This window comes from Sceloporus occidentalis, unplaced genomic scaffold (assembly GCF_023333645.1).
Source record: "Sceloporus occidentalis isolate IW3139 unplaced genomic scaffold, rSceOcc1.0.p SCAF_99, whole genome shotgun sequence".
Lineage (NCBI taxonomy): Eukaryota > Metazoa > Chordata > Lepidosauria > Squamata > Phrynosomatidae > Sceloporus > Sceloporus occidentalis.
Genome location: NW_028317079.1, coordinates 331482 through 349628, shown reverse-complemented (window position 1 = coordinate 349628; position 18147 = coordinate 331482). Strand labels below are relative to the sequence as shown.

Sequence of the window (18147 nt, the reverse complement as noted above, 5' to 3'; positions counted from 1 at the left end):
GCTATTACAGCCTGGGTAAAGTGGATACACAAATGTGTTGATGAGTATATCTTTAGAAGGTGTTAGTGTAAATAAAGGGCTGTCCATGTTAATCATTGGAATCACCATGCTTATCATAGCTGTGAAGTAATTTAACTTCATCTTGGTGAAGGGTAATGAGCTGTGTGCAGTGGGGAAGAGGTTAACAGCTTTTTGTGAAGATAAGGCTTGGAAGTGTGTACAAACTCTCATGTGGGCAGTCAATCACTGCTTCTGTTTTTAGCCATGTATGTCTGGCTCTGGGATCCCTTTTGTTGTCTTCCCCCCACGAGGTGATCAGTTGAGCTGGATGTGGTTACTGAACTTGCTTGTAACAGGCTTGCCTTTCACATTCTCCTCTTAGACTTGTCTGAGGATCTGACAAGAGCAGGAGTTTGGAATCACCAGGGAAGAGAGATCCAACAGAGGTGCATTTTGGATCATCACAGAAGGAGGGTCTGACAGAGGTGCAGTTTTGGACTATTGCAGAAAGAGGATCTGCGTGAGCAGCAGTTTGGACTATCACAGAAAGAAGGGATAGAAGAGTTAGAACAAGAGGAGCAGCCAGGAACTCTCTATCCTTACAGCTATGGGCTGGTTGGAAGAACCAGGATGGCAGCTTCATGTCTCCTTGATCATGCTTCTATCACTGCACACTAGAGGTAAGGCTGGATATGTTTTTACTGCTGTCTAAACAAATAAAACAATTTATTTAAAAGAAAAACTAAAGGCAAGCAATACCTATACATTTTAGAGACAAATGGCATTATATTACTTTTAACTGATGCACTAGTTTTGTATACTACCAAGTTTAACCCATTCAGAGCCACAATCATTGTGAAACTCATCTTCTGCTTCAGTATTATTTCATTATTGCACATTATTTTAATGTTCTCATGCGGAATAGCATCCATATTCAAAACAATACTCTGTGAACTGGTAACATTTTATCCATTGATAGCTGAATACGTATTGTATATTTCTCTGTTGTAAAAAAAAATATATATATATAATAATGTATGTCCTTGGAGTAAAAATTGGAATGCAATATTCTAAGCAACAAATATCAGATGCGACATTTGTGAATATTGGATTGATACTTAAATTATGTATAAACATTAATTTTGCTTACTCGATATCACAGCTGACTACAAAGTATATGGTATAAAATCCTATTTTTTTTTCCAAATTTTCTTTTTAAACTGGATTATCTTCCCTTTGCCTATTTGTCACAGTTGAAGAATGTGCTAATTCATGTCAGCTTGGGAGTATTCTCATTATTCTCCTGTGTTTTTTTTTCTTCTTCAGTGAATTAGTGTGTCTCAGTAGGAGTTGCAGGGCTGCTGAAGGTCTAGTTTTTCATCCCCCACTCCTGAAACTCACACTGAGCCGGAGTAGCCAGTATTAACACTCTCTGGGATGCAATTTGTTTTGCTCTAAGTTCCCTTACCACTCTTTTCCCTTGTGAGTTTTTTTTTTTTACGCACTAATTAAACTAATCAGGGCCACTACAGAAACAGTTACATATTGACCAGCGTCATATCCCCTAAAATCATTACTGCATATATGAATTGTCTTCCAGATACATTTTTAATAACTGTTTATAAAAGTTCATAGAAAACATGTCTCCCTAATATGTATCTCTAGCTCCTAAATTCTGGAAATGAATTGATTAATATAATATTTCACGGCATTTTTCATAAAATTACAAATTATCCGGAAGGATTAGCAATATAACAATAGTCATTTTCAGATTACATCAGATTGTGGTTGGCTGGTGTGTTTGGAAATCATCCAGGCATCATTTCCATTGCAGAAGACTTACTATCAGTCTTTTTGATGATTTCTACTAATTTCCATGTATTACCTACTGGACAAGATAGGTAAGAATAGTTGGTTGCATATTTGCAAGAGAGGAAATTCTAGAGAGTTGTTTCAGCTGTTAAAGTGAAATTATTTAATGCAATGAAAAATCTGCCACATTTATGAAATCTGAAATAAAAAAAGTTACATAGGAAAAAAGAAAAACACTGAAAGAACACAGGATTTGGCCACATACTTTAAGGTGGCAACTTGAGGAAAGAGTCCTCCGACACCAATGAGGGATGGAGAAAAAATCAAAATGTCAGATGAACTAAAGACAGGATGGAATACACGGCTGATGTAATCAATACATTGTATAGTGCATTGAGATCTGAGTTTTATAGATGTCACTCAGGAAAATGTACATTGATAGGGCGGAGATGCCTCAAGGTTTCAAAGACCTGGGAAAGCTTGTGGCTTATACCTTCAAGACTCTTTGGAGGAAGTTCCATCTGTAAATACCAGCCTGCTCAATACCATTCTAATAAAACTTTCCTGAACAGCATAAAGCATTACATGGAGTCCCCATACGGTGTAATGTCACAATAAATTATTGCTTTTTATCTTAAATAGGGATGCCATTTGAATGACAAAAGTATGCAAAGTCGTGTCTAAAGCTGTCATTTTCCATGTTATAAGTTAGCAGTTCAGACATTTTTTTAATTATTTTTATATATACCTTCAGTCTGCTAGTAGTGAAATTATTTCCACCCCATGATATAGGTAGCACATTCGCAGCTGGCTCTCATTTACTAATTGGTCACACCTGCTTTAGCACTTATCCATGCAAACAGTCTTTATTTTTACCAAACTTCTTCACGTGGCATCTTGTGCTCCAGGACATGTTATATCAGCAACTATTTCATTTACATTTTGAACGATTACAATTAATACATCCATTATTCAGTACGTAGAAAACCTCCTATGTAGCTGTAGTGGTGAGACTACAAGGGGTGTAGCTGTGACCAGGTCCCTGGGTGCATCACATCTTTTTGATCGGGGAGCAGGGAGGCTGGTGCATCTTGAACTACTGAGGAACATGAGAGGATAGGGCACATGTGTCTTCCATTAGACTATCCAGCTGTAGACATACCCATTACTTGTGCTGATTAGTAAATGGAGAGGGGAGGCACGAAATAGTGTCGGGGGGGGCAAACATGTAGTGCAACCACTTGAGCAGTTGAGCCTACTGGTGATATACTCTCTATGCAAGAATTGCATACTTGCATAGAAACATTTCTGGGCTTCTGCACATCTCCTTTATGGAGGGCCTAACATTACATGGCCTATTGTAAGGCTCAGTAGGGAAGACTTACAAAAGATCCACAGGTTGTAGAGCTTTCTGTTTAGTAAAACAAAACACTCTGCAGGTTCCAGTATTAATTTATAGTGCCTATTCTCAGACTTACTCTCAGCAGTGATCAACAATAGGACCTGTAGGGGGAGGGTGCAGCTGCGAGCAGGTCAGAAGTCCCAGAAGGTCCCAGCAGCTCAAGAACTCATGATTTTGGGAAATGATAATATTGGTGGAAATATCTCTCTCTCGTATCTTATTTCCTCTGTGTCAGTTTTGGCAGGGCAATATAAAACATCTGCACCTCTGATATCACTGATTTCCTGTCCTCTGCTTCTTCTCTGTATCTCGGTTGCCGTGATTGAGGTTGCGTGGTTATGACGTGATATGCTGAGACACATATTAGACCAGTGATCTAAGGATGAGAGATCCATATCATCAGACATATAGGTCTTTGTGATTCCTTGTCATGCAACCACTGGAGATATGTTGAACCCAGCCCCAAACATTTATGTGGTTCTGTAGCTTTTTAAATGACCAACTACTTTACTGGATAATACTGATTAAAACTGTTTAATGTAGAATTGCTTTGTATCAGACCAACATCAAACAAGTCTAACTATTCTTAATTGTCTACAGTAAAACCCTGTCCTGATATTATAATAATCACCTATGTTTCCAGAAAGATTCTTATAATCAAATTATTTCCATAACTGCATTCATCCTTAGCGTGACACGCCAAGAACCCCGAGCACAAGTGTATATTTAGTTAAAATACATTTGAAAATGAGTCACATATGTGCAGGTATATACAGAAATTGAGTGTATTGTGTGTAACACTTATTTTATCTTTGGCCACTACCTGTTCCAGTTCTTAAATCTTAGAGGGGTTTAGGGTACACTGAGTACATTTAGTAAAAGGGACAGGAGACTCTATCAGGGGACTGGCCTTGGAAACGGAGACATCTGGCCTCCCTGACTTAGATGTTTAGTCACAGAGAGAACGTCAAATACTGCACCCCACTGTTATCTTCAGCTAACCATATGCTTGCTATGTCTTCTGTTAGTGTCAAAGGGCCTGTAGCAGGTTCCTATAATGTCTATTATGAACACATTCCAACTGATTTATAAATTGGCACTACTACTAATTTTTAGTAGCTACATTTAAACATATAATAAAGGAGACTTACAGACCCTGTGATATCCTTTGAGAATATAATAGATTCTTCTGAAAGTGTTTTCTGTGATAGGAAGGTTTATCTGAGAAAGTTTATTGCTCAAGTATTTCAAGATATGTTTGTCAGTGACCATTCAACAGTTCCAGCTCTCCACACGCTTCCTAGCTGTAGATGAAAGGGTTTGCAGTAAATGTGATGATACAGTTGAATGGTCCATGCAGGACCCAGAAAAAGAAATTGAACTGCCTGATTTAATGTGCCTTTGTGTTGATGACCTGAGAGATTTTACCAACACTTCATCTGCCTTGTCATATGACGGAGCACCTGGATTTCTTGATTTTTAGATACTCCAAGTTGTTCCTTTGCACAGGAAATACAGTGACACCTATCAAACCACTTCGGAATTTTAAAGCAACCATCTTGGATTTGTTATTAGCACAAAAATATCTATTTTCCTTAGGATGTGGGAAAGTATTAAATATGGTAAATAATAAAGGCTGAATACTAATTGTTTTTTTTATTTGTGACCGTACCCCTATATGTTAATGATGCCTCCACACCCATAGTGGTGTATATTTAGTGATTATGACTCAAATTTGAAAAGGTGCTCACCACCATAATAACAAATGTACTAATCCTTCTGACTGGATCATACCATTGCTTGTTATAGAGGTTAGACCACTTTCTAAACCTTGCACCAGACTCACTTTTTATAAGTAACCCCTATGTGTGATTACTGGCATTGTTACAGGTAAACACTGCATGGAAACACTTTTCTTTAGTTATCACATCACGGCAAGAAGCTGGGTTTGCTTGTTTCTCTTCAAAACTCAAAAAGAATACTCTGTAGCAAGGAGCCCAATTGTTCATGTTATATTCCACTGGTTCTGTTGAATAAACGAAGAACCGGTATTGCGTATAGAGTTGCGAATGAATGAGCCGATTTGTTGCTTGTGTTATTTTTATTAAAGTTTGAAATGAGGCCAAAACCATAAAGGTCTACAGCGGTACTAAATTTCAACATATAGGTGATATCTGCAATAAGGTAGTTTATATTAAGATGGTTTAAATAGTATTTTTCCTGGAAAGGACAAGTCAAATAACAGCTTTTAGAGGCTTTTATCATTTTACGGCATAGCTTTATTTTAAACAATATGTTAACAATTATTCAACATATTTATTTAAAAAAAAAGTATTTGCAGATTTATGGACAGGTATCCTTCAAACTTAATTTTAATGAGTATTTCATGTGTTTCTTCTGCTCAATTTAATCTGTCAGAGAACTCCGGTGCTGAAACCATCTGGTATTGCGTTTAAGCAGCTGGATTTTATTTGCCAATGATTTTAAGCAAATTTTACTCTTTGATGCCAACAACAATATCACAATTCTACGCTAACATATAGCCACTGGTAATACTGTCTGATTGTCAGATCAGTTTTGTTAAAAAAAATTGTGCTTTTATGTAAGCTCCCAACTTGTGTTGGGGGGCTTGTCTTTGTGTGTAAGTCAAATATGCAAGTGCAATAACCTCACAATCTTCTGTATAGTGTACGCTGTGCAATCACAAGGCACAAACAAGAAGTATTTTTACTTAGCACAACGTTTTTGCATTTGTACACCTGTCTCTGCTACAAGGGACCTTCGCACAAAATGATGCAAATGCACAATGTTTACGCAAGATAGACTTAATTGAGTCACCGGTATTTTAAAAGGGATATCAACCATGACATACTGATAGCAAAAGCACCAGTTGTGAGTCCTAAATATGATCACAGCGGTGTAGAATAGGAAGAAGTCTGTTCTAGACTGTGTGACCCTGTGAATCTGCCCCTTCACCACCAGACCCTTAACCCCCTAAACCTTCCATGTCCAGGGAGTTGTAAGGTGATTAAGGTCCCTAGACTTTGATAATGTCCATAGGCTTGAATGCTGAGTTTGCATATTCCAAACACCGGGGACCACAAAGATGCACAAGAATATATACATACTTCTGCGCAACCAGTGGCCACTTTTCAATCCTCTGTCATCGGGTGTGGATAGATGGATTCAATTTTTTAAAGGTTTCCATTTTATATTTTTTATAATCATATTTATATGATATATATATATATATATATTATTTTTTTTGGGGTAGCTTCTTTCTTTGGGCAGAACATACTTAGAAGTCTGTTCACTATGAAGTTTCAGGAGAGTTTTACATAACTTCCCAATCTCATTAAAAGTTGTGAAGGACAATGCCCAGCAAGCTTCTCCATAATGCATAACTAAATTACTGAGGATAGTTTTGAAGGTACGCTTCAGCCAACATATGCACTTTAATGCCACACTATATTTTTTTTTGTGTCCAGATGCATAGAGTAATTCATCCGTATCTTCTCTATACATCTGGTGTTTCCCCCTTCCCCCAGCTCCTTGCTTCGCCGGAGATTTGTTTGCTTTTCTCTGGTGCTGCAGCAACTTCAGTTGGAAATAGTGTTTATAAGTCAAAATAATGAATGCATATGAAATTACTTACTAAGTACTTTGGGGCACTAGACTGTCCTTTTAAGAACCCCCTCCCCCAAAAAATGATGGAGGGCCCGGCTCACTGGGGTGATAATAGTGATATGAGTTGAAATCTTCAACTGTCATACAAGACTTCTTAAGAGTTAACTGATTAGAGAAGAGAGATTTTTGTCCATGTCTTTGCCAAAGAAAATTATATTTTTTGTTCCTGATGTCAGAGCCCTCACCCACTTTTTTGTTATCCAACTTTATCATTATCATTATTATTATTATTATTATTATTAAATGATCAGTTCAAGCCAAGGCCATGCTGTTGTCACATACAATATTTTCATTAAGCTTTGAAGAACTTGCTTTGTTATCTGGTTTGCTTCACATAGCAGATTTTTCTTTTCTTTTTTGTTTTGTTTGTTAATGGGAACTCTATGTTACAGCTTTTGTTAACCAAAATACCACTATAGCCCATACGGAAACCCCCAAAACACAGGATTGCTAGGTATATCCAGCAAGCACTGCAATCATGTCTAGCAATCATGTGGTTAATTTTGATATATATATATATATATATATATATATATATATATATATATATATATATATATACGGAAATAGAAGTTTCAGACCTGTAATGCCAAAGCGAGGCATTACGTCAGGCAGATTTACGGTACATATGAATTCCTCCTGGATAGTGGTGCTTTCTTTGTGCCAAAAATAGCTTGGCATTTAGTTTCCAGGGCATGAGAGGAAGCACATAGCCATCAAGCATGCAGGTAAACACGTATTGTTGCCTAGGCAGAAGATCTGTGCTCACATGCTAGAGGGTCTGGCTCAAGTTTATTCTGTATCATTTGGGATCACATGATATATAAAGATATATAAAGAAGAAGCTGCAGCTCCCTACCTCCTCCAAGCTCTGAGGGTTTGGGCTATTGAAATCAATGTGAGCCTTTATTCCACATGGACCCCCACAACACTCACGGTGCCAACGCCGGAGCAGGCTGGCAGTAGGCGGCAAGTGTTTTGTTTGTTTTCCTGCATGGCAAAGAGCCAGGAGTGGGAAAAGGGGCAAATGCATATGGGGGTACACAAAGAGGACATCACGAAAATCTAATGGGGCCTCTTGGCTAGTATATGATGGCTAATAACTTCACAGCGAGGTAAACCATTAGGATCCTATGCAGTAGCAGTCCCTTTTGGGATGACTTATTAGTATAAATTTAGCTTTTATACCCTTGGATAATGCCTCCCTACGTATCTGGGTATGGTACTGATATAATTTGAGTTTTACGCTCAGAAAGATAGTACTGGCTTTACGTTATCCTTTTATTACAGAAGAATGATTATTATTACCATGGATGCTAAATGGAGCTGTCATTTCTTGTAGCAAATAAGAGAATAAAATAGAACAGGTCAAGATAGAGTGGGCCTTTCACCGTCTGGCTTCCTTCCTCAAACTCTCACGTTAAAACTTTGGAGAGGAATTTGTGTCTCAGCTTTATAAGGCCTCTTCCTGTCAACAGCAGGGGAATATGGATTATGTCCTCCAAACAAAGGCCAGATCTGTTGTCATATTTGACTATTTGAATGACTTTGTAATCAAAATATACTTTTAATGCACATTTTCGTGATTTTTTTTAAAATGACCTTTTTCTGTGATCCTTATACTATGGAAGCAGGGAACTTAAAACCTTTAAAAAATAGACGCATTCTTGTAATTCCTCATTCTTGCAGAAATCCTTAAAAAAAGCAGACTGTATTGATTTCTGTGATGATATTTTCCGCGTGTAACTTGTTCTAATAATCAAATAATTATGTAAGCATCAATACTTTTAACCCTGTAGGGGAAGTACAGCCCATTGCGCGGTGTAGTGCTGTAATCTCTTTTGGACTACCCATTTTAGTCAAGGCACACAGTGGGTTAATGATCTATGTGTATGAAATGGATTACACAATCATATACAATAATAGTGATAATTTGAACTGACGAACTTTAAGAAGTTGGTCATCTGATTCTTCCCCAAACAAGCACTTCAAGACTTCTTTAAGTCTCATGAGTCTTTGACAGTTTATTTACATCATGGTTTGACCTCAAGTTCCATGGTTTTGCTCCAATCTCAGGGTATCAGGGTGAAGGTATGGATTCTCAGGATCACACACATATATATCCATCATGCCTTTGTTTTTCCAGAACAAATATGTGCAGTTACAGATTTTAATATGTAATATTACTACTAAAATGATATGAAAAAAGAAGAATATTTTGAGAAATATTGTTGCATTGCATTGGGAATCATGTTAAATGAATGCTAAAAAAAAAAAAACAGTAGCAGGGCAAATCCTTGGGGTTCGATGTGGATCTCTGTGTTCCCTACATTATATTCCGTACTAAAAATAATTTAAGCCATGTGCTCATTCATCAATGTCACCAGGGTGTAGCCAAAGGCCAGTAAAGTACAAATTCTTATATAAACCATGTAAAAATATTAACTGTTCTTCTAGTTTATTTTATTGGTTATTTAGAGGTTTTTAATTAAGGCAACACATACTGTAATTACTTTGTGTCCAATAACAATGTTAAACGTTTGCAGGAACTGTTTCTACCCAGTTGAGAAAATCAAGATTTATGTAAAAGAATGCATAATCAGGGCCAGCAAATACCGTATTTGCTCGATTATAAGACGAGGTTTTTTTCAGAGCAAATGCTCTGAAAAATACCCCTCGTCTTCTAATCGGGGTCGTCTTCTAATCAGACCTCAAATAGAGTCTGATTAGGAGACTAAGATCCAGATCCCCCGCACCGCTGCAGGGGACCTGGATCCTCCTGTCTCACCCCCCCCCCATCATACACACACTTACCGGTGCTTCCTGCTGTATTGCCGGGGCAGCGGGTTGACGTCTACGCGATCCGCGTAGACAACGTCCGCTGCAGCCGGAAGGAGGTGTGGCTAGCAGCGGGGGTTGTCTGCGTCCGTCGCGCAAACCTTCCCCGACTGTCAGAGATCAGAGTTCCCCGCACCGGTGCGGGGAACTCTGATCTCTGACAGCCGGGGAAAGTATACGCGACGGACGGATACAAACCCCCGCTGCCAACTCCACCTCCTTCCGGCTGCAGCAGAAGGCGACGTCAACCCGCTGCCCCGGCTGGAAGCACCGGTAAGAGAGGGCTGAGAGGGGAGGGGAGGGGAGAGTGTGTGTGTGTGTGTGTGTGTGTTAGTTAAATGGGGGTATAGGGGGTGTGTGTGTGTGTGTGTTAAATGGGGGCATAGGGCATTTCTGGAGTGGCGTTAAGGGGGCATTTAATAGAGCACTCTGCCTCCTGAAATGCCTTATACACCTATATGCCACTCTGCCCCATAATATGCATTTTAACCCCCTAAATGCCAGAGTGGCATATAGGGGTATAAGGCATTTCTGGAGGCAGAGTGCTCTATACAATGCCTTTTAACTCCCTTAATGCCACTCTGCCTCCTGAAATGCCTTATACCTCCCTATATGCCACTCTGCCCCATAATATGCATTTTAACCCCCTAAATGCCAGAATGGGATATAGGGGTATAAGGCATTTCTGGAGGCAGAGTGGCATATAGGGGTATAAGGCATTTCTGGAGGCAGAGTGGCACATAGGGGGTCAAAAGGCATACCATGGGGCACAGTGGCATATAGAGGGTTAAAAGGCATATCATGGGCCACAGTGCCATATTGGAGTGGCAAGCCTGGGGGCAGATGTGCGTAACTGGGGGACAGGTTGGAAAATACAAGAAATAAAAACAAAAAAAATATTTTTCTCAATCATAGCTTTTATTAAAAAAAATAGTTTACATGAATTAACATTTACTGGTAAAACTTTTTTCCTTTAGGGTCGTCTTATATTCAGGCTTTTTCTTTTTTTCCTAAGTTAATATTCAGATTTTGGGGGGTCGTCTTATAATCAGGGTCGTCTTATAATCGAGCAAATACGGTATGTTTATAATGGACTGGAGTCATCTAAATCATATGTTTTATTGTTTGTATGTGTTTTTCAAGGAAACTTTACAAAACCTGCTGTGAATAAATTATAGGCAGGTGAGAAGTTCTACAGATGGAGTGTTGACCTTTCATGGCATTATCAAGGTGATACTATTTTTAAGTCTATGCTTGGAGGAATGAGAAGAGGGGAGTATTGCACTATAATGTACACAGTCCAGCTCTTAACCATTCCCATATACACACTGCCACTATTAGACATAAATATTTACACAGGTCCACTCTCATCCACTAATATAGTCTACTGTTAGCCACTAGAAATTACCTACTAATATGTACCGAGTTCCACTTTTTACCAATAACATGTACATAGTACACTCTTGGCCACTAGAATACGCACAATCCACTTTCAGCAATTATAATATGCACAATCCACTCACAGTAACCAGAATGTGCACAGTCTGCTCACAGTAATTAAAATGTGTCCAGTCTGCTTTTTAGCTCTCAGTCACTAGAATGGGCACAGTGCGCTCTCAGCCACTCAAGTATGCACAGTCCGCTTTCAGTGACTAGAATGGGCACAGTCCATTCTCAGCCATTATAACGTGCACAGTCCGCTCTCAGCAACTAGAACGTGCACAGTCCGCTCTCAGCCACTAGAATGTGCACAGTCCGCTCTCAGCCACTAGAATGTGCAGAGTCCGCTCTCAGTCACTAGAATGTGCACAGTCCTCAGTGGGCCACTAGAATATACACAGTCCGCGCCCAGTCACTAGAATGTGCACAGTCTGTTTTCAGCCAGTAGAATGTGCACAGTCCATTCTCAGCCATTAGAATGTGCAAAGTCCGCTTTCAGTGACTAGAATGTGCACAGTCCATTCTCAGCCATTAGAACGTGCACAGTCCGCTCTCAGCAACTAGAACGTGCACAGTCTGCTCTCAGCCACTAGAATGTGCACAGTCCGCTCTCAGCCACTAGAATGTGCACAGTCCGCTCTCAGCCACTAGAATGTGCACAGTCCGCTCTCAGCCACTAGAATGTGCAGAGTCCGCTCTCAGTCACTAGAATGTGCACAGTCCTCACTGGGTCACTAGAATATACACAGTCCGCGCCCAGTCACTAGAATGTGCACAGTCCGTTTTCAGCCATTAGAATGTGCACAGTCCGCTTTCAGTGACTAGAATGTGCACAGTCCATTCTCAGCCACTAGAATGTGCACAGTCCGCACCCAGTCACTAGAATATGCAAAGTACGCTCTCAGTCACTAGAATGTGCACAGTCCTCTCTCAGTCACTAGAATATACACAGTCCCCGCCCAGTCACTAGAATGTGCACAGTCCGTTTTTAGCCACTAGAATGTGCACAGTCCGCTCTCAGCCACTAGAATATACACAGTCCGCGCCCAGTCACTAGAATGTGCACAGTCCGTTTTTAGCCGCTAGAATGTGCACAGTCCGCTCTCAGCCACTAGAATATACACAGCCCGCGCCCAGTCACTAGAATGTGCACAGTCCGTTTTTAGCCACTAGAATGTGCACAGTCCTCTCTCAGTCACTAGAATATACACAGTCCGCACCCAGTCACTAGAATGTGCACAGTCCGTTTTTAGCCACTAGAATGTGCACAGTCCGCTCTCAGCCACTAGAATGTGCACAGTCCGCTCTCAGCCACTAGAATGTGCACAGTCCGCTCTCAGTCACTAGAATATACACAGTCCGCGCCCAGTCACTAGAATGTGCACAGTCTGCTCTCAGTCACCAGAATGGGCACAGTCCGCTCTCAGCCACTAGAATGTGCACAGTCCGCTCTCAGTCACTAGAATATACACAGTCCGCGCCCAGTCACTAGAATGTGCACAGTCCGCTCTAAGTCACTAGAATGTGCACAGTCTGCTCTCAGTCACTAGAATGTGCACAGTCCTCTCTCAGTCACTAGAATATACACAGTCCGCACCCAGTCACTAGAATGTGCACAGTCCGTTTTTAGCCACTAGAATGTGCACAGTCTGCTCTCAGCCACTAGAATGTGCACAGTCCGCTCTCAGCCACTAGAATGTGCACAGTCCGCTCTCAGTCACTAGAATATACACAGTCCGCGCCCAGTCACTAGAATGTGCACAGTCCGCTCTAAGTCACTAGAATGTGCACAGTCTGCTCTCAGTCACCAGAATGGGCACAGTCCGCTCTCAGCCACTAGAATGTGCACAGTCCGCTCTCAGCCACTAGAATGTGCACAGTCCGCTCTCAGTCACTAGAATATACACAGTCCGCGCCCAGTCACTAGAATGTGCACAGTCCGCTCTAAGTCACTAGAATGTGCACAGTCTGCTCTCAGTCACTAGAATGTGCACAGTCCGCTCTCAGTCACCAGAATGGGCACAGTCCGCTCTCAGTCACTAGAACATGCCTAGTCCCATTCTCACATTAAGATCACTTTTAAAAGTTGCACTAGATATGCTCTTTAAGAATAACCCCAAATGATTCATACCTATTTTATTTGTAGACGTTTACTTGTGTTTCCATACAGAAGTTTGTTGAATTAATTGAAACACGTGAATACAAATTCAGTTAGCAGTCTTTAGCTTTTTTTGGGGGGGTAATTTTTTTTTGTTTCTGTAATGTGAAGTTTGTTGATTATGATAGATTTTAGAGAATGATTGCAGGAGGGAAGGCATTACAAGTTACAATCACAAGAGACTTAACAAAGATGAATCATTTCAAAATAGACCTTTAATTATACTTAAAGTACAGCTAAGTTGTATGAACAGATAGACCTCTACACATCATAGAAAAAAACAGTTGCCAAGCACTGAGCTGTTTTTAGAAGAATTTGTAAGCATTAGTTTAATATTCCTTAAGGGGATGTTTGTAATGCCTCTGGGAATGTGTCTATGCCTTTCTCAGTTTCTGGTTTGCCCTTGTTTCCTTTTCTCATTTGATATCACAGACACCTGTCCCCTTTCTAGTTGACCTCTAACTTGTTTTCTTGAAGCCTCAGGCAAATGGAAGTGTTAAGAAACATCACGTTTGATATGTTTTGGACAAGGCAGGAAGAAAACATCTATATTTTTTCTCAAGATATTCCTTTTTGGGAATTCCAACAGCTTTCTTAAAGTTTCCTTTTGTCTTGTCAAAGCCATTGACATGTGATGAGTTGTACTTTTCGTGATGTTCAGAAATGTGCTTGTTTTAAGAAATTGCTTATTTTTGCATTCTGTGCCAGTTGATTTTTAGGAAATGAAGAGCACATGTGAAATAATTATTTCCTTGAATGCAAATGGAAGTAAAAACAGCATGTCATGAATATGTATTATTTTTGTACATATTTTAACAAAGTGTAATAATGAAAATAACAAAGTAATTTGATTTATTATAGATGTGTATGTTTGGCAAAAAAGAACAAAAAATAAGAAGAATTGCTTGTACACATTTCCAGGTTTTCAATTGTTTAGTTATTATTATTTTTGTTCAACTTAAAATATGCTTTTCTCCTGTATATTAACTTTTCTTACAACATATAATATTGCTAAGGAAAAAGTTTCTACAAATTTTCACTATTATTTACACTATTTTATATTTGCTGTTTTATGAAATTACATTTGCAGTTTTAAAGAAATAGATACATTTGTAACATTTTTTTATTATTATTTCATACTAATACTATAATATACAATACCATACATATCATAAGGATTACAAAATCAAGCACATAAAGAACGTTATTTCTGCCACAGGGCGTAGCATGGTCTCTGTTTTAGTAAATTGATGCAAGCAGACTACACATTAGAATAATAGCCCATGGGTCAATTACTGTGGCACCAGAGCAAAGACCTACTTGATCATGTCATCATGGTAATGACACTGCTAAATTTGTCTTCCCACCTGTAACCTTTTATCATTAAATGGTGAAAATGGGAAGTCTCTGGGGTCATTGTTAGTTGGAAACACTTTTCTCAGGAAACCAACCTACCCTTATTTAAAAGAAACAGCTTTCCTAGATGGTGGAAGAGTAATGCGAATTCAAAAAAGGAACATTTTTATGTATCGGAGATTCCTGCAAATTATGAATGGTGTCCTACTTGTTTTTCTTTATTTATCAAATACAATTATACTTTATATGTTGTGCCTAAGGCAAACATTCCCGAAAATGCTGCTATATATATATATGATATATTTGAGATATATATATATATATATATATATAATATATTTGATATATATAATATACTTTATATTTATATTATATATATATATATATATATATATAATATATATTTATATATATATATATACATATATATATATATATATACCATGCTCGTTATTTAGCCATTAATTATATATATATATATATATATATATATATATATATAGCTAAATAACAAGCATGATAATCCAATACATGGAACTGATAATGTTAGAGTTACGTTGGCCTTTGAATGTAAAATGTGTAATATACTCCTTTTTACTGACATATTTATAGGGAAGGCATTTTAACTTCATGAAAAACTTTATTTTGTACAGACTTTTTGACAGCTTATACTGGCATTGTCACATTAAATATCTAGAGAAATATAAAAAATATATTTATACTTAATTTCTGTTGTGTATTTTTTGTCCCATACTGATTATTTTTTTATATTCAAGAAACTCCATAGTGTTATGTTTTTAATGAAGACAGAATTTGAGAAATTCCTTTGGCAGCAGAAACTTTTCTGGTAGTGTAGTTCATATTGTTTATGTAAATTGCTGATAAATGGCTTTCAAGGCAATGTTTATAGTGTAATAGTTCCTGAAAAAAAGAGTCAGTGCTATCTTCCAGACTTCAGTAGTCATAACTAATGATTCTTTTGCTTATACTGTATGACTTGCTAAGAGACAGCAAACTCCGGAGTAGGGAAGCTGTGTATGAACGTGGAGCAGCTTGCGTGTGATGGCGCCAGTTAAAAATAAGGCTCTTGCTCCTCGTGTTATTAGAATTTGTAGCACAGGACACTTCAAGACACAAATGAAAAAATATATGCAGTCTAGTATATAAATCCCTTTAATTCTATGAATGATGAGGTATTTTGTAACATTTCAATGAACATAATTGACAACCAGCTACATTTGAGTTAGTTACATGCTCTCTTACATGTGTCTAAGTGGGTATATATATATATATATATATATATATATATATATATATATATACCGTATTTGCTCGATTATAAGACAAGGTTTTTTCCAGAGCAAATGCTCTGAAAAATACCCCTCGTCTTATAATCGGGGTCGTCTTATAATCAGACCTCAAATAGGTCTGACTATGAGACTAAGATCCAGATCCCCTGCAGCGATTCAGGGGACCTGGATCCTGCTGTGTATGCCCCCCCCCCCCAAGTTACCGGTGCTTCTGAGTCCCCGGTGCTTAGTCCGGGCAGCGTGTAGAGCTCTGGATTCGCGTAGAGCTCTACACGCTGCCCGGACTAAGCACCGGGGACTCAGATGCAGGGGACCTGGATCCTCCTGTGCTATTCCCCCCGCCCTCAACTTACCGGTGCTTCTGAGTCCCCGGTGCTTAGTCTGGGCAGCGTGTAGAGCTCTACGCGATACGCAAATCGACTCAGAAGCACCGGTAAGTTTGGAGGAGGGAGGGGGATAGAGTGTTAAATGGGGGGCATAAGGCATTTCTGGAGGCAGAGTGCTCTGTGAAATGCCTTTTAACCCCCATTAATGCCACTCTGCCGCCAGAAATGCCTTTTAACCCTCTATACGCCACTCTGCCTCCTGAAATGCCCTATACCTCCCTATGTGCCACTCTGCCCAATAATATGCCTTTTAATCCCCTAAATGCCAGAGTGGCATATAGGGGTATAAGACATTTCTGGAGGCAGAGTGGCACATAGGGGGTCAAAAGGCATATCATGGGGCACAGTGGCATATAGAGGGTTAAAAGGTGTATCATGGGGCACAGTGGCATTTAGACGGTTAAAAGGCATACCATGGGGCACAGTGGCATATATGGGGTATAAGGCATTTCTGGGACAGAGTGGCAAGCCTGGGGGCAGATGTGCATAACTGGGGGGGGCAGGTTGAAAAAAAAGGAAATAAAAACAAAATATTTTTCTCAATCGTAGCTTTTATTAACAAACAATTGTTCACATAGTTTACATGAATTAACATTTACTGGTAAAACTTTTTTCCTATAGGGTCGTCTTATATTCAGGCTTTTTCTTTTTTTCATAAATTAATATTCAGATTTTGGGGGGTCGTCTTATAATCAGGGTCGTCTTATAATCGAGCTTCGTTATAAGCTTCATTAATGGAGATTTAAAAAGTTTCCCAGAGGCATAAAGACAGTAGTCACTGATGGATGCAGTTGAGACTGAACCCTAAGCACCAAAGGGGCGAGCGGTGCTAAATTCCCTGTCAGTGCCGTAACAACGATGGGGCAGGAGGTTCAGCAAGGCGATAGGCGCACTTTAGATGAGAAGCAGTAATGTCCATGCATCCCTTCTGCTTCCAGTAGTAGATTTGATCTGATGCAAGGTGGGTCTGGCTAGCTACTCCTTGATGACCTCTGCTTGGTATCTGGCCCCATGTAGCCACTTATTCTCAGTGTTTGGCTAGATTATGATGTCATATCCCAGTTCCATGAGTGACAGATGAAAGAGGTGCATCTCAATCACTACATCATCATCTTCTTCTTGATGATGATCAGTAGCAAAAACATAAAGACAAAGCTTGTGAAATCCATGATATTTTATATATATAAAAAATTTAAAAAAAAAAAACTTTCAAGCCAACTATTTATATTTTTATTGCAATGCTCTTTTCTTAAGGTTGCGTGGTTTTGTAGGAAGATAGCACAGGGGATTGTGTAAATAGCAGTTAATACAGCAGAAGAGAAGTGCCTCACAAAATACCACTGTGTGAAGGAGCCTAACTTGGGAGGTATTTTTATAATGTATGAAACATGCATTTGTTTAGACATCGATGAGAAGAAACTATTAGTCAGGGAAGCATGATGAATTGCAGCTTTTGAAAAAAAGCTTTTGAAGTTTTTCCTTTACACCTTTTTTGTTTTAATATAAATCCTGGTTGAGAAAAGCCAGAAGTGAATGGTGTTGGTACTCTCAAGCGAACCCTTCCTAAAGTGAACCATCCTTTTAGGACATGGGGCTCCACAGTGCAGCTTTGCATATACTGTATATTATGCAATGGTTATACATTTTCATAAGATCTGTTATTCAACGGGGACAGCTAAAGGCCAAGTTTACCAAACAGAAGTATACAGATTAAGCGACTCCTCAAGAGAAACGCAAATATGCCCTTCCCAACATGTT

General features: G+C 39.1%; 1 protein-coding gene across 1 annotated transcript in view; it reads left to right on the top strand.

The window, feature by feature from the left end:
- Positions 1-607: 607 nt before the first annotated feature.
- LOC149284091 (bone morphogenetic protein receptor type-1B) overlaps positions 608-18147 on the top strand; it is a 45344-nt gene continuing 27804 nt past the window's right edge. The window contains exon 1 of the mRNA XM_089497164.1: positions 608-680. Within this exon, the coding sequence (XP_089353290.1) occupies positions 608-680 (73 nt within the window). The remainder of the gene's footprint in view (positions 681-18147) is intronic.